Source organism: Pseudophryne corroboree, chromosome 7 (assembly GCF_028390025.1).
Source record: "Pseudophryne corroboree isolate aPseCor3 chromosome 7, aPseCor3.hap2, whole genome shotgun sequence".
NCBI lineage: Eukaryota > Metazoa > Chordata > Amphibia > Anura > Myobatrachidae > Pseudophryne > Pseudophryne corroboree.
The window spans coordinates 487,183,391-487,207,018 of record NC_086450.1 but is presented as its reverse complement, the minus strand read 5'-3'; the positions used below and the strand labels follow the sequence as shown (position 1 = coordinate 487,207,018).

The 23,628-nt window shown below is 46.4% G+C and overlaps 1 protein-coding gene across 3 annotated transcripts in view; it reads left to right on the top strand.

Annotated features, from left to right (window-relative positions):
* Window positions 1-23,251, top strand: part of LOC134945683 (uncharacterized) — a 115,484-nt gene extending 92,233 nt beyond the window's left edge. For all 3 annotated transcript variants that reach the window (XM_063935124.1, XM_063935123.1, XM_063935125.1), the window contains exons 10-12: window positions 9,018-9,110; window positions 10,708-10,987; window positions 22,686-23,251. In XM_063935124.1, the coding sequence (XP_063791194.1) occupies window positions 9,018-9,110; window positions 10,708-10,987; window positions 22,686-22,936 (624 nt within the window). In that variant the 3' untranslated portion in view covers window positions 22,937-23,251. The remainder of the gene's footprint in view (window positions 1-9,017; window positions 9,111-10,707; window positions 10,988-22,685) is intronic.
* The last annotated feature ends 377 nt before the right edge of the window (window positions 23,252-23,628 follow it).

Here is a 23,628-nt window from a genome sequence, read left to right as displayed (position 1 = left end):
GAATGAAGCTAAACGCTGGGAGTAACAAGAGGGCGACTTTATTGGTAAATCTGGCGCTATCTTTTTAAATTAACGAGTGTCCTCCATCATTTACACGTAACGCAGAGCACGTTACTCTCTCGCACAGCAGTGGGTGTGACGTGGACACACATGGGAGCTGAGCAAATTATATAATATTCAGTTCTCCATTCTCTTCTGAACAATATTACAATCATTTCAACACAACGGTCAAAAGATAAATCAATGTTTAATGGATAAATCCTAAATATACTAGAGATGAGCGGGTTCGGTTTCTCTGAATCCGAACCCGCCAGAACTTCATGTTTTTTTTCACGGGTCCGAGCGACTCGGATCTTCCCGCCTTGCTCGGTTAACCCGAGCGCGCCCGAACGTCATCATGACGCTGTCGGATTCTCGCGAGGCTCGGATTCTATCGCGAGACTCGGATTCTATATAAGGAGCCGCGCGTCGCCGCCATTTTCACACGTGCATTGAGATTGATAGGGAGAGGACGTGGCTGGCGTCCTCTCCGTTTAGACACTTGATTTACTAATTTTGGGGAGCACTAGGAGTACTCAGTAGTGTACAGTGCAGAGTTTTGCTGATAGTGACCAGTGACCACCACTTTTATTTATAATCCGTTCTCTGCCTGAAAAAAGCGATACACAGCACACAGTGACTCAGTCACATACATACCATATCTGTGTGCACTGCTCAGGCTCAGGCCAGTGTGCTGCATCATCTATATATATTATATATCTGTCTGACTGCTCAGCTCACACAGCTTATAATTGTGGGGGAGACTGGGGAGCACTACTGCAGTGCCAGTTATAGGTTATAGCAGGAGCCAGGAGTACATAATATTATATTAAAATTAAACAGTGCACACTTTTGCTGCAGGAGTGCCACTGCCAGTGTGACTAGTGACCAGTGACCTGACCACCAGTATATAATATTAGTAGTATACTATCTCTTTATCAACCAGTCTATATTAGCAGCAGACACAGTACAGTGCGGTAGTTCACGGTTGTGGCTACCTCTGTGTCGGCACTCGGCAGCCCGTCCATAATTGTATATACCAGTGACCTAACCGTGGTTTTTTTTTCTTTCTTTATACATACATACTAGTTACGAGTATACTATCTCTTTATCAACCAGTCTATATATTAGCAGCAGACACAGTACAGTGCGGTAGTTCACGGCTGTGGCTACCTCTGTGTCGGCACTCGGCAGCCCGTCCATAATTGTATATACCACCTAACCGTGGTTTTTTTTTCTTTCTTTATACATACATACTAGTTACGAGTATACTATCTCTTTATCAACCAGTCTATATATTAGCAGCAGACACAGTACAGTGCGGTAGTTCACGGCTGTGGCTACCTCTGTGTCGGCACTCGGCAGCCCGTCCATAATTGTATATACCACCTAACCGTGGTTTTTTTTTCTTTCTTTATACATACATACTAGTTCCGAGTATACTATCTCTTTATCAACCAGTCTATATATTAGCAGCAGACACAGTACAGTGCGGTAGTTCACGGCTGTGGCTACCTCTGTGTCGGCACTCGGCAGCCCGTCCATAATTGTATATACCAGTGACCTAACCGTGGTTTTTTTTTCTTTCTTTATACATACATACTAGTTACGAGTATACTATCTCTTTATCAACCAGTCTATATATTAGCAGCAGACACAGTACAGTGCGGTAGTTCACGGCTGTGGCTACCTCTGTGTCGGCACTCGGCAGCCCGTCCATAATTGTATATACCAGTGACCTAACCGTGGTTTTTTTTTCTTTCTTTATACATACATACTAGTTACGAGTATACTATCTCTTTATCAACCAGTCTATATATTAGCAGCAGACACAGTACAGTGCGGTAGTTCACGGCTGTGGCTACCTCTGTGTCGGCACTCGGCAGCCCGTCCATAATTGTATATACCACCTAACCGTGGTTTTTTTTTCTTTCTTTATACATACATACTAGTTACGAGTATACTATCTCTTTATCAACCAGTCTATATATTAGCAGCAGACACAGTACAGTGCGGTAGTTCACGGCTGTGGCTACCTCTGTGTCGGCACTCGGCAGCCCGTCCATAATTGTATATACCACCTAACCGTGGTTTTTTTTTCTTTCTTTATACATACATACTAGTTACGAGTATACTATCTCTTTATCAACCAGTCTATATATTAGCAGCAGACACAGTACAGTGCGGTAGTTCACGGCTGTGGCTACCTCTGTGTCGGCACTCGGCAGCCCGTCCATAATTGTATATACCACCTAACCGTGGTTTTTTTTTCTTTCTTTATACATACATACTAGTTACGAGTATACTATCTCTTTATCAACCAGTCTATATATTAGCAGCAGACACAGTACAGTGCGGTAGTTCACGGCTGTGGCTACCTCTGTGTCGGCACTCGGCAGCCCGTCCATAATTGTATATACCAGTGACCTAACCGTGGTTTTTTTTTCTTTCTTTATACATACATACTAGTTACGAGTATACTATCTCTTTATCAACCAGTCTATATATTAGCAGCAGACACAGTACAGTGCGGTAGTTCACGGCTGTGGCTACCTCTGTGTCGGCACTCGGCAGCCCGTCCATAATTGTATATACCACCTAACCGTGGTTTTTTTTTCTTTCTTTATACATACATACTAGTTACGAGTATACTATCTCTTTATCAACCAGTCTATATATTAGCAGCAGACACAGTACAGTGCGGTAGTTCACGGCTGTGGCTACCTCTGTGTCGGCACTCGGCAGCCCGTCCATAATTGTATATACCACCTAACCGTGGTTTTTTTTTTCTTTCTTTATACATACATACTAGTTACGAGTATACTATCTCTTTATCAACCAGTCTATATATTAGCAGCAGACACAGTACAGTGCGGTAGTTCACGGCTGTGGCTACCTCTGTGTCGGCACTCGGCAGCCCGTCCATAATTGTATATACCACCTAACCGTGGTTTTTTTTTCTTTCTTTATACATACATACTAGTTACGAGTATACTATCTCTTTATCAACCAGTCTATATATTAGCAGCAGACACAGTACAGTGCGGTAGTTCACGGCTGTGGCTACCTCTGTGTCGGCACTCGGCAGCCCGTCCATAATTGTATATACCAGTGACCTAACCGTGGTTTTTTTTTCTTTCTTTATACATACATACTAGTTACGAGTATACTATCTCTTTATCAACCAGTCTATATATTAGCAGCAGACACAGTACAGTGCGGTAGTTCACGGCTGTGGCTACCTCTGTGTCGGCACTCGGCAGCCCGTCCATAATTGTATATACCAGTGACCTAACCGTGGTTTTTTTTTCTTTCTTTATACATACATACTAGTTACGAGTATACTATCTCTTTATCAACCAGTCTATATATTAGCAGCAGACACAGTACAGTGCGGTAGTTCACGGCTGTGGCTACCTCTGTGTCGGCACTCGGCAGCCCGTCCATAATTGTATATACCACCTAACCGTGTTTTTTTTTTCTTTCTTTATACATACATACTAGTTACGAGTATACTATCTCTTTATCAACCAGTCTATATATTAGCAGCAGACACAGTACAGTGCGGTAGTTCACGGCTGTGGCTACCTCTGTGTCGGCACTCGGCAGCCCGTCCATAATTGTATATACCACCTAACCGTGGTTTTTTTTTCTTTCTTTATACATACATACTAGTTACGAGTATACTATCTCTTTATCAACCAGTCTATATATTAGCAGCAGACACAGTACAGTGCGGTAGTTCACGGCTGTGGCTACCTCTGTGTCGGCACTCGGCAGCCCGTCCATAATTGTATATACCACCTAACCGTGGTTTTTTTTTCTTTCTTTATACATACATACTAGTTACGAGTATACTATCTCTTTATCAACCAGTCTATATATTAGCAGCAGACACAGTACAGTGCGGTAGTTCACGGCTGTGGCTACCTCTGTGTCGGCACTCGGCAGCCCGTCCATAATTGTATACTAGTATCCAATCCATCCATCTCCATTGTTTACCTGAGGTGCCTTTTAGTTGTGCCTATTAAAATATGGAGAACAAAAATGTTGAGGTTCCAAAATTAGGGAAAGATCAAGATCCACTTCCACCTCGTGCTGAAGCTGCTGCCACTAGTCATGGCCGAGACGATGAAATGCCAGCAACGTCGTCTGCCAAGGCCGATGCCCAATGGCATAGTACAGAGCATGTCAAAACCAAAACACCAAATATCAGTAAAAAAAAGGACTCCAAAACCTAAAATAAAATTGTCGGAGGAGAAGCGTAAACTTGCCAATATGCCATTTACCACACGGAGTGGCAAGGAACGGCTGAGGCCCTGGCCTATGTTCATGGCTAGTGGTTCAGCTTCACATGAGGATGGAAGCACTCAGCCTCTCGCTAGAAAACTGAAAAGACTCAAGCTGGCAAAAGCACCGCAAAGAACTGTGCGTTCTTTGAAATCCCAAATCCACAAGGAGAGTCCAATTGTGTCGGTTGCGATGCCTGACCTTCCCAACACTGGACGTGAAGAGCATGCGCCTTCCACCATTTGCACGCCCCCTGCAAGTGCTGGAAGGAGCACCCGCAGTCCAGTTCCTGATAGTCAGATTGAAGATGTCAGTGTTGAAGTACACCAGGATGAGGAGGATATGGGTGTTGCTGGCGCTGGGGAGGAAATTGACCAGGAGGATTCTGATGGTGAGGTGGTTTGTTTAAGTCAGGCACCCGGGGAGACACCTGTTGTCCGTGGGAGGAATATGGCCGTTGACATGCCAGGTGAAAATACCAAAAAAATCAGCTCTTCGGTGTGGAGGTATTTCACCAGAAATGCGGACAACAGGTGTCAAGCCGTGTGTTCCCTTTGTCAAGCTGTAATAAGTAGGGGTAAGGACGTTAACCACCTCGGAACATCCTCCCTTATACGTCACCTGCAGCGCATTCATAATAAGTCAGTGACAAGTTCAAAAACTTTGGGTGACAGCGGAAGCAGTCCACTGACCAGTAAATCCCTTCCTCTTGTAACCAAGCTCACGCAAACCACCCCACCAACTCCCTCAGTGTCAATTTCCTCCTTCCCCAGGAATGCCAATAGTCCTGCAGGCCATGTCACTGGCAAGTCTGACGAGTCCTCTCCTGCCTGGGATTCCTCCGATGCATCCTTGCGTGTAACGCCTACTGCTGCTGGCGCTGCTGTTGTTGCCGCTGGGAGTCGATGGTCATCCCAGAGGGGAAGTCGTAAGCCCACTTGTACTACTTCCAGTAAGCAATTGACTGTTCAACAGTCCTTTGCGAGGAAGATGAAATATCACAGCAGTCATCCTACTGCAAAGCGGATAACTGAGTCCTTGACAACTATGTTGGTGTTAGACGTGCGTCCGGTATCCGCCGTTAGTTCACAGGGAACTAGACAATTTATTGAGGCAGTGTGCCCCCGTTACCAAATACCATCTAGGTTCCACTTCTCTAGGCAGGCGATACCGAGAATGTACACGGACGTCAGAAAAAGACTCACCAGTCTCCTAAAAAATGCAGTTGTACCCAATGTCCACTTAACCACGGACATGTGGACAAGTGGAGCAGGGCAGGGTCAGGACTATATGACTGTGACAGCCCACTGGGTAGATGTATGGACTCCCGCCGCAAGAACAGCAGCGGCGGCACCAGTAGCAGCATCTCGCAAACGCCAACTCTTTCCTAGGCAGGCTACGCTTTGTATCACCGGTTTCCAGAATACGCACACAGCTGAAAACCTCTTACGGCAACTGAGGAAGATCATCGCGGAATGGCTTACCCCAATTGGACTCTCCTGTGGATTTGTGGCATCGGACAACGCCAGCAATATTGTGTGTGCATTAAATATGGGCAAATTCCAGCACGTCCCATGTTTTGCACATACCTTGAATTTGGTGGTGCAGAATTTTTTAAAAAACGACAGGGGCGTGCAAGAGATGCTGTCGGTGGCCAGAAAAATTGCGGGACACTTTCGGCGTACAGGCACCACGTACAGAAGACTGGAGCACCACCAAAAACTACTGAACCTGCCCTGCCATCATCTGAAGCAAGAAGTGGTAACGAGGTGGAATTCAACCCTCTATATGCTTCAGAGGTTGGAGGAGCAGCAAAAGGCCATTCAAGCCTATACAATTGAGCACGATATAGGAGATGGAATGCACCTGTCTCAAGTGCAGTGGAGAATGATTTCAACGTTGTGCAAGGTTCTGATGCCCTTTGAACTTGCCACACGTGAAGTCAGTTCAGACACTGCCAGCCTGAGTCAGGTCATTCCCCTCATCAGGCTTTTGCAGAAGAAGCTGGAGGCATTGAAGAAGGAGCTAAAAGGGAGCGATTCCGCTAGGCATGTGGGACTTGTGGATGCAGCCCTTAATTCGCTTAACAAGGATTCACGGGTGGTCAATCTGTTGAAATCAGAGCACTACATTTTGGCCACCGTGCTCGATCCTAGATTTAAAGCCTACCTTGGATCTCTCTTTCCGGCAGACACAGGTCTGCTGGGGTTGAAAGACCTGCTGGTGACAAAATTGTCAAGTCAAGCGGAACGCGACCTGTCAACATCTCCTCCTTCACATTCTCCCGCAACTGGGGGTGCGAGGAAAAGGCTCAGAATTCCGAGCCCACCCGCTGGCGGTGATGCAGGGCAGTCTGGAGCGACTGCTGATGCTGACATCTGGTCCGGACTGAAGGACCTGACAACGATTACGGACATGTCGTCTACTGTCACTGCATATGATTCTCTCAACATTGATAGAATGGTGGAGGATTATATGAGTGACCGCATCCAAGTAGGCACGTCACACAGTCCGTACTTATACTGGCAGGAAAAAGAGGCAATTTGGAGGCCCTTGCACAAACTGGCTTTATTCTACCTAAGTTGCCCTCCCACAAGTGTGTACTCCGAAAGAGTGTTTAGTGCCGCCGCTCACCTTGTCAGCAATCGGCGTACGAGGTTACATCCAGAAAATGTGGAGAAGATGATGTTCATTAAAATGAATTATAATCAATTCCTCCGCGGAGACATTGACCAGCAGCAATTGCCTCCACAAAGTACACAGGGAGCTGAGATGGTGGATTCCAGTGGGGACGAATTGATAATCTGTGAGGAGGGGGATGTACACGGTGATATATCGGAGGGTGAAGATGAGGTGGACATCTTGCCTCTGTAGAGCCAGTTTGTGCAAGGAGAGATTAATTGCTTCTTTTTTGGGGGGGGTCCAAACCAACCCGTCATATCAGTCACAGTCGTGTGGCAGACCCTGTCACTGAAATGATGGGTTGGTTAAAGTGTGCATGTCCTGTTTTGTTTATACAACATAAGGGTGGGTGGGAGGGCCCAAGGACAATTCCATCTTGCACCTCTTTTTTCTTTTCTTTTTCTTTGCATCATGTGCTGATTGGGGAGGGTTTTTTGGAAGGGACATCCTGCGTGACACTGCAGTGCCACTCCTAGATGGGCCCGGTGTTTGTGTCGGCCACTAGGGTCGCTAATCTTACTCACACAGTCAGCTACCTCATTGCGCCTCTTTTTTTCTTTGCGTCATGTGCTGTTTGGGGAGGGTTTTTTGGAAGGGACATCCTGCGTGACACTGCAGTGCCACTCCTAGATGGGCCCGGTGTTTGTGTCGGCCACTAGGGTCGCTAATCTTACTCACACAGCTACCTCATTGCGCCTCTTTTTTTCTTTGCGTCATGTGCTGTTTGGGGAGGGTTTTTTGGAAGGGACATCCTGCGTGACACTGCAGTGCCACTCCTAGATGGGCCCGGTGTTTGTGTCGGCCACTAGGGTCGCTAATCTTACTCACACAGTCAGCTACCTCATTGCGCCTCTTTTTTTCTTTGCGTCATGTGCTGTTTGGGGAGGGTTTTTTGGAAGGGCCATCCTGCGTGACACTGCAGTGCCACTCCTAGATGGGCCCGGTGTTTGTGTCGGCCACTAGGGTCGCTAATCTTACTCACACAGCTACCTCATTGCGCCTCTTTTTTTCTTTGCGTCATGTGCTGTTTGGGGAGGGTTTTTTGGAAGGGACATCCTGCGTGACACTGCAGTGCCACTCCTAGATGGGCCCGGTGTTTGTGTCGGCCACTAGGGTCGCTAATCTTACTCACACAGTCAGCTACCTCATTGCGCCTCTTTTTTTCTTTGCGTCATGTGCTGTTTGGGGAGGGTTTTTTGGAAGGGCCATCCTGCGTGACACTGCAGTGCCACTCCTAGATGGGCCCGGTGTTTGTGTCGGCCACTAGGGTCGCTAATCTTACTCACACAGCTACCTCATTGCGCCTCTTTTTTTCTTTGCGTCATGTGCTGTTTGGGGAGGGTTTTTTGGAAGGGCCATCCTGCGTGACACTGCAGTGCCACTCCTAGATGGGCCCGGTGTTTGTGTCGGCCACTAGGGTCGCTAATCTTACTCACACAGCTACCTCATTGCGCCTCTTTTTTTCTTTGCGTCATGTGCTGTTTGGGGAGGGTTTTTTGGAAGGGACATCCTGCGTGACACTGCAGTGCCACTCCTAGATGGGCCCGGTGTTTGTGTCGGCCACTAGGGTCGCTTATCTTACTCACACAGCGACCTCGGTGCAAATTTTAGGACTAAAAATAATATTGTGAGGTGTGAGGTATTCAGAATAGACTGAAAATGAGTGTAAATTATGGTTTTTGAGGTTAATAATACTTTGGGATCAAAATGACCCCCAAATTCTATGATTTAAGCTGTTTTTTAGTGTTTTTGGAAAAAAACACCCGAATCCAAAACACACCCGAATCCGACAAAAATAATTCGGTGAGGTTTTGCCAAAACGCGTTCGAACCCAAAACACGGCCGCGGAACCGAACCCAAAACCAAAACACAAAACCCGAAAAATTTCAGGCGCTCATCTCTAAAATATACTCAGAGTTTATACCACCTAGTAATCCTCATTACATTTCTCTATATGTATAATGTGTATGTAAGTGTAATAACCCCTCTTCATACTTATTAAATAGCAAAGTGCACCTTCCCTCCACCCTCCTATGGAGAGGACGCCATCACAAAGCCAAGACGTTACTCCCATGCAGTCAAGCTCAGGCATATTGATGGTAAGTACTCTCTTCTGCCTCTGTGTATTAGCGTCATGCTCCAGGATTGCTGCGTAGCGGCACCGTATGTACTATGAGTTATCACATATAACAGAGCTCTGAGATGGAACAGAGCGGATGTCAGTGCAGGGAGGACGGGGAGGAAGAGGAGCAACAAATGACTAATATCATTACATCCGGCCGTCCTCGCATCGAGGAGTGCGGGAAGTGCGCCACTCTAATCCTCTGTATTAACAAGATGGCAAAAGAAATGCTGAAATATTTCCTACTTATGCAAAAATAATTAATGTGAAACTTTACTATGGAAACAATATAGTGTAATATACCACTGTAAGTGCTCACGAGCAGGGCCCTCTTCCCTGTTGTGCTCCACCCCTGCCCACATTGACACCACACCTTTAGGCTCAACAGGAAGCTCTGTGGGTTCAGTTACTGCATATGGGTGTATGTACTAAGCCTTGGAAAGAGATAAAGTACTAACAGACCAGCTCCTGTTATTTTTCAAACACATCATGTGACATGGCAGTTATGAACTGATTGGCTGGTACTTTATCTCCATCCATTTTATCACTCTCCATGGTTTAGTACATAGACCCTAAAATGTATATAGTGGATGTAGTTGGCAAACCAGTGTTCAGGATGCTGGCAGGAGGAGACCAGCAGTGGAATCCCGAATCCTGTCAGAATCCCCACAGCGGATTCCCGTTAGCTGAAATCCCGAACGTATGTATGCCGGGGAGGTTTAGGGACAGGCTGTGGAGGGGTAAGGGTTAGGTTTAGGGTTAGGCTGCGGAGGGGGGGAGGGTTAGGTTTAGGGTTAGGCTGCAGAGGGGGGGGAGGGTTAGGTTTAGGGTTAGGCTGCGGAGGTGGGGAGAGTTAGGTTTAGGGTTAGGCTGCGGAGGGGGGGTGGGTTAGGTTTAGGGTTAGGCTGCGGAGGGGGGGTGGGTTAGGTTTAGGGTTAGGCTGCAGAGGGGGGGAGGTGGGTTAGGTTTAGGGTTAGGCTGCGGAAGGGGGGAGGGTTAGGTTTAGGGTTAGGCTGCAGAAGGGGGAGGGTTAGGTTTAGGGTTAGGCTGCGGAGGAGAAGAGGGTTAGGTTTAGGGTTAGGCTGCGGAGGGGGGGAGGGTTAAGTTTAGGGTTAGGCTGCGGAGGGGGGAGGGTTAGGTTTAGGGTTAGGCTGTGGAGGGGGAGAGGGTTAGGTTTAGGGTTAGGCTGCAGAGGGGCGGAGGGTTAAGTTTAGGGTTAGGCTGCGGAGTGGGGGAGGGTTAGGTTTAGGGTTAGGCTGAGGAGTAGGGGAGGGTTAAGTTTAGGGTTAGGCTGCGGAGGGGTGGAGGGTTAGGTTTAGGGTTAGGCTGCAGAGGGGGGAGGGTTAGGTTTAGGGTTAGATTAGTGGCTTGTTTTTGTCGGCATTATGGCAGTTGGTATACCGCCATCCTGACCCATATATATCTGGTATCCCATATTCTATAATGTTCTGGAGTGTACGTTTTTTTGTATTTTCTTTCTGTAGCCTATGACAACGCCCCGTGTGGATACATGTTATGTGTATGATGTCACTCAGTGATACATTTCTTCTCACTTGTATTCCACCTACACCCAGGCCAAAGCGATGCCATCACGATCTACCATCGGCATCTTCTCCAGATCGGAGGAGAGCGACTACTCCTGGCTGCGCAGGCTGCTCACGGCCGGGGACTCTGGAAGCAGAGAGGTCAGGTGCTGTAAGATTTCCGGCTATGATGATGATACATTCAGAGAGGCGGCCTTTCAGTGTAAATTCGGGATCCTGTATCACACCATAAAGAGCGGGAAGATACGCATCACAGACGTAGAGAAATCTCTCTATCATGAGGAGCTGGAAAAGCTGTCAGCGAAACTTGGTGAGACACTTACTGTAAGAGACCTATGTATTGGGCTGAGAGAACCCTTTCCCCGGTGTTTCCTCTTCAGAGACCTGACCTCCGTCCCCATAGACATCTATACGGAGGTATAACGTCCATTAGCAAGCGATGAGGAGTTACCTTAAACCTGTCTATAGGAGACTTGATAAGATGGAGAGGATTGCAAGATCTCCAATGCCCTCTGCATTAAGCTGGTGAGGAGAGAAACACTTTGCATAGCAGTGGGGTGTTCACTGGGGCTGTGAAATGCTGATTGCTAAATAGCACCAGTACCCATATGGGATAAATGGCGAAACATGATGGAAAATGCAAAATGTTTCTGGACTGGACATACCTGTACATACCTTCAGATCAGTGGCGTAACTAGAAATTTTTCTCCCCAAAGCCAAAAAATTCTTCGGCGCCTCCCCCCCCCATACCCCCCATAATTGGCACTAGTAAAGGGACAAATATGTGCGCGCCGCAGGCGTGCGCAGCCAAAAAAGGTGTGTGGCTTCATTGACATGGGCGTGGCTTCGCATAAAGGGGCGTGGCATTGCAGGAAAAGACTACTTTATACCCCAGTTTTGCAACCTGCACGCCCAGACGTTAGCCACCACAGGAAAGAAAAATAATCCTGATTCATGCCCCTTACATTATTTGTCATTTTTCCTCCTTATAGTAATGCCCAGTGTACATTATTCCACATACTGCAATGGCCCTTAAACATTATGCCGCACACAATAATGCACATGACACAATATGCACACACTGTAATGCCCCAGACACATTATGCCACACACCGTAATGCCTGTGACACATTATGCCACACACCGTAATGCCTGCGACACATTATGACAGGAATCGCAATGCCCGTTGTACATTATGCTACACACTGCAATGCCCCTGATACATTATAGCACATACAATGTCTGTGACACAGTATGACACACACCACAATGATCCTGAGACATTATACCACATACCACAATGCCTGTGATATAGTATACAACACACCGTAATGCCTGATACATTATGACACACACCGCAATGTCCGTGATACATTATGCCACACACCGTAATGCCCCTGACACATTATGACAGGAATCACAATGCCCGTTATACATTATGCTACACACTGCAATGCCCCTGATACATTATAGCATAGCCACATACAATGTCTGTGACACAGTATGACACACACCACAATGATCCTGAGACATTATACCACATACCACAATGCCCGTGATATAGTATACAACACACCGTAATGCCTGACACATTATGACACACACCGCAATGTCCATTATACATTATGCCACACTGCAATGACCCTGAGACATTATACTACATACCACAATGCCCGTGATATAGTATACAACACACCGTAATGCCTGACACATTATGACACACACCGCAATATCCGTGATACATTATGCCACACACCGTAATGCCCATTACACATTAAGTTTTACAGTAAGGCTTCTAATTACTTTTAAATTACCTGCTCGTTGCCAGGGGTTTCATGCTCTTGTTTCCATGCACGGTGCCAGGGATTTTCATGCTCAGGGTGTCATGCTCGTTGCCAGGGGTTTCATGCACTGGGTGTCATGCTCGTTGCCAGCGGTTTCATGCTCTTGGTTCCATGCACGGTGCCAGGAGTTTTCATGTTCAGGGTGTCATGCCCGTTGCCAGGGGTTTCATGCACTGGGTGTCATGCTCGTTGCCAGGGGTTTCATGCACTGGGTGTCATGCTCGTTGCCAGGGGTTTCATGCACTGGGTGTCATGCTCGTTGCTAGCGCCGTGCTCCCAGTGCCACATATGCCCCCAGTGCCAGATATTCCCCCACAGTGCCAGGTATATGCCCCCAGTGCCAGATATTCCCCCACAGTGCCAGGTACATGCCCCCAGTGCCAAATATACCCCCCCAGCGCCACATAAGCCCCACCAGTGCCAAATATTCCCCCACAGTGCCACATATGCCCCCAGTGCCAGATATTCCCCCACAGTGCCAGGTATATGCCCCCAGTGCCAGATATTCCCCCACAGTGCAAGGTACATGCCCCCAGTGCCAAATATACCCCCCCCCCAGTGCCACATAAGCCCCCTCAGTGCCTGCTCCCCCCAGTGCCAGATATTCCCCCACAGTGCCAGGTATATGCCCCCTGTGCCAGATATTCCCCCACAGTGCCAGGTATATGCCCCCAGTGCCAGATATTCCCCCACATTGCCAGGTATATGCCCCCAGGGCCAGATATTCCCCCACAGTGCCTGCTCCCCCCCCCCCTGCTCCTTTGTGTTGCGCCTCTCCAGTGTCCCTCCCAGTCTAATAAAGGAAGTGCCAGTTTGTGAGCCAATCAGATCTCACGAACGGCACTTCCTTTATTAGACCGGCCGGAGAGCCAGGGAGGGACACAGGAGAGGCGTGTGCTGTGCGCTCCGTGTCCCTCCTTACAGCAGCGGAGGGAAGGAGACCGCAGATTGACATGCGGACGCTCGTCCGCATGTCAATCTGTGCAAAGTCAGTGGCGCCCCCGCAGCCCCTCGCCCCCAAGCCTCTCCAGTGTCCCTCCCAGTCTAATAAAGGAAGTGCCAGTTTGTGAGCCAATCAGATCTCACGAACGGCACTTCCTTTATTAGACCGGCCGGAGAGCCAGGGAGGGACACAGGAGAGGCGTGTGCTGTGCGCTCCGTGTCCCTCCTTACAGCAGCGGAGGGAAGGAGACCGCAGATTGACATGCGGACGCTCGTCCGCATGTCAATCTGTGCAAAGTCAGTGGCGCCCCCGCAGCCCCTCGCCCCCAAGCCACCGCGAGGACTGCCGGGGCAGTAGTTACGCCACTGCTTCAGATGCAACAAACTCATCAAGTGCACGGAAGTACAGTATGATTGTTTTACACCAAGATATATTTGATGCACAGGGACTTGCGGTGAGGTAAATGGCTCAGGAGGCACTGGCTAGTACCAGAGCATGATTTACACACAATACATTAGCCCAAATGTTCAGCAGTATATACATGTGGGCATTATAAACAGGTGCAGCGGTATATACATGTGGGCATTATACACAGGTGCAGCAGTATATACATGTGGGCATTATACACAGGTGCAGCAGTATATGCATGTGGGCATTATACACAGGTGCAGCAGTATATACATGTGGGCATTATACACAGGTGCAGCAGTATATACATGTGGGCATTATACACAGGTACAGCAGTATATACATGTGGGCATTATACACAGGTGCAGCGCTAGATACATGTGGGCATTATACACAGGTGCAGCAGTATATACATGCAGGCATTATACACAGGTGCAGCAGTATATACATGTGATCATTATACACAGGTGCAGCAGTATACACATGTGGGCATTATACACAGGTGCAGCAGTATATACCAGTGACGTGCGGTGGGGTGAGGCAGGTGAGGCAGAGCCTTTCCTGTCATACTTACGTTTGTACCAGAGTTTTGATTGTATAAAGTATGAAAAATACAAAGAATATGTTTGAAATATCTTCTTTGCATTATTCTAATCAATTTTATAGCCCAAACTCTGGAGTAAAAAGTCTATGGCAGGTGAGGCAGTTCCTCACCACCTTATCTTTTGCGCACATTTCTGATCAAAACTCATCAAATTTCCAGGAGTTTATACTGCTGCACCTGTGTATAATGCCCAGATGTATATACTGCTGCACCTGTGTATAATGCCCAGCAGTGACGTGCGGTGAAGTATGTGGCTGGAGAGGCACACATGGGGTTGTAAAGGTGGGGAGGCGGGGGGGGGGGGGGGTTGCACTTGTACACCCCAACCCCTCCAGTACTCACTGACAACAGTACCTCCAACATTCACTTACGCCAGGCGACTGCAAGCTTCGGTGGGGAGGGGGGTCGGGTGCAAACTCCATGGGGTTGGGGGGGCGGGAGATCAGGCACCAGTTCCCGGCTGCAAGCTCCAAGAGGTGGGCGGTTCTAAGTACCCGCGGCTGCTAGCATCAGGAGAGGGGGAGTTGGAAGGGTAAAACTTCCGCAGCTGCAAGCTCCATAAAAGGGAGGAGTCGCGGTCATTAGTGCCCGGAGGCTGCAAGCTCCAGCGGGAGGGGGGGTCAGGTATCATCAGTACCTGCGCCTTAGCACAGTGACGCTGGGCAGGGAGAGAGACAGCTCAGTGCTGTCCAATCATGTCTGCCTGACTGACAGGGGCGTGCTTTCATGTGGGCTGAAGGCACGTCCCCTGTCACTGAGGCAGATCATCTGGTGCCGCTTCTCATGATTTTTTGAATGGGCTTTTTCTGCCCGCAGCTAAGCCCAGCCCCCTGTCCGCCTCCAGCTCACACACTTTATCATTGTCAGTGGGAGGCAGAGCTTTCATTGCCTCCTACCCGCATTTGTCTATGTTTTCCACATCAAATAGGACTGGAAAATTACAAAGAAGATATTTAAGACACAGAACATGTGTTATATAAGTATCTTCTTTGTATTATATTAAACATTATGATAGGGGAGGCACTGCCTCCCCTGACTGCACGTCCCTGATGCCCAGATGTACGATTTGGCTCATATTTTGTGTGTAAATCTGACTCTGGTGCGAGCTAGTGCCTCCTTAGCCTTTTAGCTCACTACACGTCCCTGGTATATACATGTGTGCATTATACACAGGTGCAGCAGTATATACATGTGGGCTTTATACACAGGTGCAGCAGTATATACATGTGGGCTTTATACACAGGTGCAGTAGTATACAGTATACTGCTGGAAATTTGATGATGTGTGTGGTGGGGGGGAGGGGGACACTGCCTCACCTGCCATAGACTTTTTACTCTAGAGTTTTGACTATAAAAATTATTAGAATAATGCAAAAAACATATTTCTAATATATTCTTTGTATTTTTCATATACTTTATAAAGTCAAAACTCTGGCTTATACGTTAGTAAGACAGGAAAGGCTCTGCCTCACCCCACTGCATCAATCTCTAAGGAGCTTATTTACCACCAACACTGTTTTCGATGTGATTGGGATAGGATAATTACTTTGAAAAAAGCCCTGTCCCGGCAAAGAGTTGGACGCTATGCATGCTCCGTGTTTTAGAAGGCACATGCATCAGTGGTGGTTAATTAGATGGAGACAGCGATTGGAGCCCTCACCAGCTTAATGACGCAATTCATGGGTCTATGGGGAGAACTAATATTGCACGATCCTATGAAAATCATTGCATTCTGGTCCTGCCCCTTACTCATAGGCCAAGAAATAAGTGCATTATGGGTGGAGCTTAATGACGCAAAGACCCCGGCCTGCCTCATCAGTGACCATTGGCAACTAACTGTATGTTACATATACATAGAGAAACCCTCCCCTGCTATCCCTGCAATCCTTCTCTGAAATTAATTGTGGGGGTCATTCCGAGTTGATCGCGTCACTACGGTTTTTCACAGCGCAGCGATCATGGCAGAACGGGGCTAATTTGCGGATGCGGATGCACCGCAGTGCGCACGCGCATCGTACAAGTACAAAGAGCATTGTGGTTTTGCACAGGTTCTAACGACGCTTCCATTCACACAGCCAAACACAAAGAGATTGACAGGGATTGGGAGTTTCTGGGTGTCAACTGACCGTTTTCTAGGAGTGTTTGGAAAAACGCAGGCGTGGCCGGGCATTTGCAGGGCGGGCATCTGACGTCAATTCCGGGACCTTCGTTGCAGTGATCATCGCACAGAATAAGTAACTACAGGGCAGGTCTTGTTCTGCACAAAATGTGTTTGCAGCCGCTCGGCTGCACAAGCGTTCACACTCCTGCAAAGCAAAAATACACTCCCCCGTGGGCGGCGACTATGCGCTTGCACGGCTGCTAAAAGTAGCTAGCGAGCGATCAACTCGGAATGAGGGCCTGTATCAGTAGCCTACAGACCCTCAGGGAATAACACCATCTGAGTCCACCAGAGTTTAAGACACAAATCCGCACACCACAGTGTATTTCACCGCATACCAGGGACTATGACACAAAGCTGCACACCAGAGTGTATGACACAAAACTGTACACTACAGAGCATGACACAATGGCCCTCATTCCGAGTTGTTCGCTCGTTCTTTTTCATCGCATCGCAGTGAAAATCCGCTTAGTACGCATGCGCAATGTTCGCACTGCGACTGCGCCAAGTAACTTTACTATGAAGAAAGTATTTTTACTCACGGCTTTTTCTTCGCTCCGGCGATCGTAATGTGATTGACAGGAAATGGGTGTTACTGGGCGGAAACACAGCGTTTCAGGGGCGTGTGGCTGAAAACGCTACCGTTTCCGGAAAAAACGCAGGAGTGGCCGGGGAAACGGTGGGAGTGCCTGGGCGAGCGCTGGGTGTGTTTGTGACGTCAACCAGGAACGACAAGCACTGAACTGATCGCACAGGCAGAGTAAGTCTGGAGCTACTCTGAAACTGCTAAGTAGTTAGTAATCGCAATATTGCGAATACATCGGTCGCAATTTTAAGAAGCTAAGATTCACTCCCAGTAGGCAGCGGCTTAGCGTGTGTAACTCTGCTAAATTCGCCTTGCGACCGATCAACTCGGAATGAGGGCCAATGTCACACACCAGAGATTAATGGGGGTATTCTATTAGTGCCAGATTTTTCCGCTAGCCAAAAATCGGCACTAATTCAACACAGGGTAATCAATTGCGGCTGTTTTCGCCCATTTTTAAATTAATTTTTAGCCCATACCTTTTCACTTTTTGCATTTTGTCAAATCACCATGGGTGAAAACGGACTCAAAAACTGGCAAAAACTAGAGATGTGCGGCGGACACTTATCAGGTTTCGTGTTTTGGTTTTGGATTGGTTTTTTACAAAACCACCCTTTCAGGTATTGGTTTTGGTTTTGGATCTGGATAATTTTTGAAAAAAAACATAAAAACAGCTAAAATCACATAATTTGGGGGTAATTTTAATCCTACGGTATTATTAACCTCAATAACATTCATTTCCACTTATTTACAGTCTATTCTGAACACCTCACACTAACAATATTATTTTTAGGCCAAAAGGTAGCACCGAGGTCGCTGGATGACTAAGTGGGCGGCACAAACACCTGGCCCATCTAGGAGTGGCACTGCAGTGTCAGACAGGATGGCAGTTTTAAAAACTAGGCCCCAAAGAGCGCATAATGCAATTAAAAAAGAGAGGCGCAAGATGGAATTGTCCTTGGGTCCTCCTACCCACCCTTATGTTGTTTAAACAGGATATGCTCAGTTTACTAAACCCATCATTTCAGCGACAGGTGGTCCCCCAGGAAAAAGCTTGCCAAGTTCTCCATATCATAGTTAGCTACAAACATACCCCCTCCTTCTTTGATGACTTTTCACTTTATGAGAAGAGGCAAGAGGAAGAAGACAGTGTCAAGAAGGTGATTAAAAATTAGAGAGGCACAAGCAATCAGGAACAACAAACAGGCTTTCACCTCCACTCCTATATTGGTGTGGAACGGAAAGGACTTCAACCAAGCAAATATATAAATATTAAATTACCACATTACTGGACAAACTTAAAAAATAGGGACCAAAGCCTCCAAAACTGTACCCCCTTCTCCATTTTCAGGGATTAAGATAATCTCGGATTTTATGCTGAGATGCAAATAAACTGGTGTATACCACAGGATCAAGATTGGATACTTTCCCCTCCACGGAGTCTGGAGATTTATTTTGTGAAAATCTTGTGGGTTTCTTTTTTTATTGCGTTTTTATTTACATATTTTGTCGCAGATGCTTATTTTTGTTTTTCTCAGCTCCCAGTTACACGCATGTGAGCATACCTGTGTGTCCCAGTTACACGCATGTGAGCATACCTGTGTGTCCCAGTTATATGCATGTGAGCATACCTGTGTGTCTTGTTTATTTTATTCAGATTTTATTTTTAAATAAAGCAGCACCTTAGATGTTTTAGCAGCCCCACCTGAGCCCCCACAGCAGCCCCGGATTGGGTTCGGTAAAGTACTAACCACGACTGTGCGGTAAATTTTTTTGTTGTTATTGAGCCCCTGCCCTAGTGGAGCTTACCACTCTACAGTCTAAACTCATTTCATACTATAAGTAGGACTGTGGGAGTAAGCAATGCTATCCTCAGACATCTTCCTGGCTGTAAGCCACCACGAGACTCCATACTGGGCCTTATTCAGTTACTGTTTGTGCCTCACAGGAGCTCCTGGCTCATCTAGTGCTGCAGTGCAATGGAAAGCTGATGCAATGCAAGATCACTGAAACTCTGTTCTTCTATCACAACAAGTTCTTGCGATAACCCTACGTAGCCCTGCGTAGCCATTAGGAAAAGAAGATCCCTGTACAACAAATGCACATCTTCTAAATAAATAATCCCAAATGTGGAACATCAATAATACATCAAAATGAAAGTTGACTAATTGGAGCCATGCATTTGAGTGAGTCCCTAACATGAAATAATTGAGAAGAAATTCTCTGTATTGCTCCGGCAGAAAATATCACTTTTACCTTTCCGGCAGTTGAACTGGATTATGATTTAGTCTCATCTGAGTCACAATGACTTTGGCCACAAATGTGTTCTCTCCCAACTTTATTTAAAAACACTTTGGCAATTTCCATTTCCACCTTTGCAGCTAATTTTCACAAATCTGTTTGTGATGTTGAAGCTTTTTTCATATCTGCTCTAGGCTTTCATTTAAACCTAGGATCAAGTACAGCAGCACCCCTGAAATTATACAGCACAGCAGACAGGCAACAGCACCCCTGGACTTAAATGGCAGTGGGGCAGCACCCCTGGACTTATAGGGCACACACTTTAACAAACCAATAATTTCAGCGACAGGGTCTGCCACACGACAGTGGCTAAAATGATTGATTTGTTTGGACCCCCACCAAAAAAAAAGCAATTAATCTCTTAATGCACAAACTGGCTCTACGGTGGCAGTCCTCATCCTCAGATTACCCATCCCCCTTCAGTGTTTACATCCTCATCCTCACAGAGAACTACTATTCAAACAAACAAACAAACCACATAATTTAGGTGTCAGTGGACTGCTTAATCTATTACCCAAAGTTTCTGAACTTGACAATGACTTATGATGAATGCGCTGCAGGTGACGTACATGTTCCTAGGTGGTTAACTTCCTTACCCCTACTTATTATAGATTGACAAATGTAATAGATGGCTTGACACCTGTTGTCCAGAAGAGGTGGCTTTTATGGGATTTTGCCCAGGCATGACTATTTTTTATGAAATGGGCAACAACTGTCTCTACTGGTTCCTTATTCAAAAAAACCATGTCACCATCAGAATCCTCATCGTAAACTGCCTCCTCAGTGCCAGCTACACCAATATCCTCCTCATCCTGGTGTACTTCTACAATGACATCCTCAATCTCAATATCAGCAACTGGACTGGCGGTGCTCCTCCCAGCACTTGCAGAGAGCGTGCAAATGGTGGTAGGAGCCTCCTCTTCCCATACAGTGTTGTGAAGGTCAGGCCTAGACATCACAATCGCAGACAGTGCCAGCACCCCTGTATTTTCACAACACCCCTTTAATTTTACAGCATACAAGACAAGCTGCTGTACATTTATTTTCACTGCACCCCTGTATTTTTACAGCATACAGGACCAGTGTACTTTTAATTTAACAACAGCACCCCTGAATTTTAACAGAATACATGGCCAGTGTACATTTATTTTTACTGCACCCCTGAATTTTTACAGCAAACAAGACAGGGCCAGTGTACATTGATTTTTCCCTGCACCCTAGAATTATTACAGCATACAAGAGAGGGCCAGAGTACATTTATTTTATTGCACCCTAGAATTATTACAGCATACAAGACAGGGCCAGTGTATATTGATTTTAATGCACCCCTGAATTTTTGCAGCATACAAGACAGGGCCAGTGTACATTTAATTTACAGCACCCCTGAATTTTTACAGCATACAGGGCCAGTGTAATGTTATTTTAACAGCAGCATCCCTGTATTTTACAGCATACAGGAGCAGTGTGCTTTTAATTTTTAACAACTGCACCCCTGAATTTTTACAACATACAGGGCCAGTGTAATGTTATTTTAACAGCAGCATCCCTATATTTTAAAGCATACAGGAGCAGTGTAATGTTATTTTAACAGCAGCATCCCTATATTTTAAAGCATACAGGAGCAGTGTGCTTTTAATTTTTAACAACTGCACCCCTGAATTTTTACAACATACAGGGACAGTGTAATGTTATTTGAATAGCAGCACCCCTATATTTTACAGCAAACAGGAGGACAGCTACACCCATGTACAGCTGCAGCACCCGGCCGTAACAGCATATGAAACACCAGTGACAGTCAGGACAGCACCCCTAACACAGCACAGGTACACCACAGTGACTGCAATAGCCCCCCTACAGAGCACACACTAACCACCACCCGACGCCACCCCCCACAGAGGTCTGTCTTCCTCACTCTCCATGTCCAGAGTGAAAATGGCGGCGGCGCGCGGCTGTTTATATGGAATCCAAAACCTGTGAGAACCCGACAGCAGGATGATGACGTTTTGCCTCGTTGTGGTTTTCGAGTCTGGCGGGAAGTCCCGAGCTGGACTCGGATCCGGACTCGGAACGGGATGTTCAGGGGAGTTCGATTCTCTGGGAACCGAACCCGCTCATCTCTAGCAAAAATGCATGCAAATTCGTCAAAACACGTGGATCTGCAGCAAATTCAGCCATCCACGTGGTTTTCACCCGTGCCAGATTTTTTTGATCAGTCGAAAAAACGTCACGGGCATTGAATAGGTCAAATGTAAATTCGACCTAAAAACGGGTGGAAAGCCACTTTCCGACTGGTCTAAGGAACGGCACTAATTGAATACACCCCTATGACACAAAACTATACACCAGAATGTATGACAGAAGTAGAAACAATCATATTTCAATATTTCACATATTTAATTAGTGAGCCGGCATTGCCCTATTAATTATGGGCGCTGTAATAATATAACGGAGGCAGTATTGATATATTATATTATAACTGGGGAAGAGTATTTTATTATTCTATGATGTGGTTAATATGACTTTATGTATGGAGAGGCACATGATAGGAAATGCACTTTCGCCCATGTGCATGCTGACACTTGTAGTTTTACATGCATCAGTTTTCAAGTATATTCATCAGCCTTCAATGTGTGCTGGCACTAGTAGTGCCCCAAGAGTTTGCACTATATTTTGCAACATTAACCTAGTACCCAACGGTGACTGACCTTTGCCTATGTTAGTGGGTTCCATTACAGGTTTGGTTTTGCTGAAAACCGAACACACCTGAACTTTGGGTTTTCAAGTCTGACCGAGTCCAGACTTGCGTCACTTTTGGGTTCCGGGTCAGAACATGTCCTCCGATGGGGTCCTTCCACCAAGTTCTGATCTTGGATGTAAATACGGAATTTCATGTGTTTTGAATGGCATGTTAGTTCCTTGTGATTTCAGGAGCCATTTCCCACTGAAAATGACTGGAAATTAATGTTGATGTAATAATACCTTGGGCACATAAACAGAAGCATTGCTTAGTCACTGGAATAGGATGGAGGTAACACCTGAGATGTAATTCTCCATTTTTAATCTTTGACAGTGAGGCACCGTGATTGTTACCTGCATTATGTTGCGTTTAGGCGTCCTCAGTTTCTTGTCTGTGACTAATTACTATGTTCGTTATGGGCGCAGGAAAGCGGAAGCTGATTGTGGTGATCGATGACCTGGATGACAGCAGCGATGACCTCAAATCCACAATCCTGAAGAAGCAGCCCAGCATTGGAAGACTGGCCGGGGACATCTTCCTATTTACTGCAAAGGAAAAAAAATATCTTGATGGACAAGAAAAACAGGCCAAAAAAACGCCTAAAAAGTCGACAAGCGACAAAATACAGAGAATTAGGGAAATACTGAACTTAGTAAAAACTGACATTTCCCTATGAGACGATTCCTTACATTAACTCCAATCCATAGTCCCATACATTCCAAGCACAGTGTGTGGGGAACGTCCGAGCCATGATACAACCAATGTGCCCACACCACTTCCACCAGTATCTTTGCACAGTGTATTACGAAATGTGAATACAGAATAATACTATAGAATTAAGTGTATAGTGATATTGTACAATATTCTAAATGTTCTATAAAACAGAGGCCACAATGACAATATATTTGGGACTTTTGATCTCATTGACGGCCATTGTATCACCCTCATTGTGTTCACAATGATTAGAGATGGATAAAAAAGTCAGGCGTAATTTGAAGTTTTCACGTTATTCATTACTAGAAGATATTGATGCTTGTGTGATAGTCTACTGCTACTAGGTATGCCAATCTGCATGGCACGGTGTATAGTACATCACACTTACTTTGCCCCGGCTTGTCATGGGTTCAGGCACAGTTACCAGAGGGTCCCCTGAAGAATCAGGTGTTTAATTACAAGTACATTGTGGGAGTGGACTACAGGTGTCGGTGCAGCGCATAAAGAATTGGGCGCCAGGCCATCTCAGAAAAACAGCATAAAGTTTATTTAAACATCAAACAGATATTGCAGGGATAACTTGTGAACACTCCTCCAGCACAAAGCATAAGTTACAGTGGATCCCATATCAGGGCACCTCCTCCAGCGCATCGC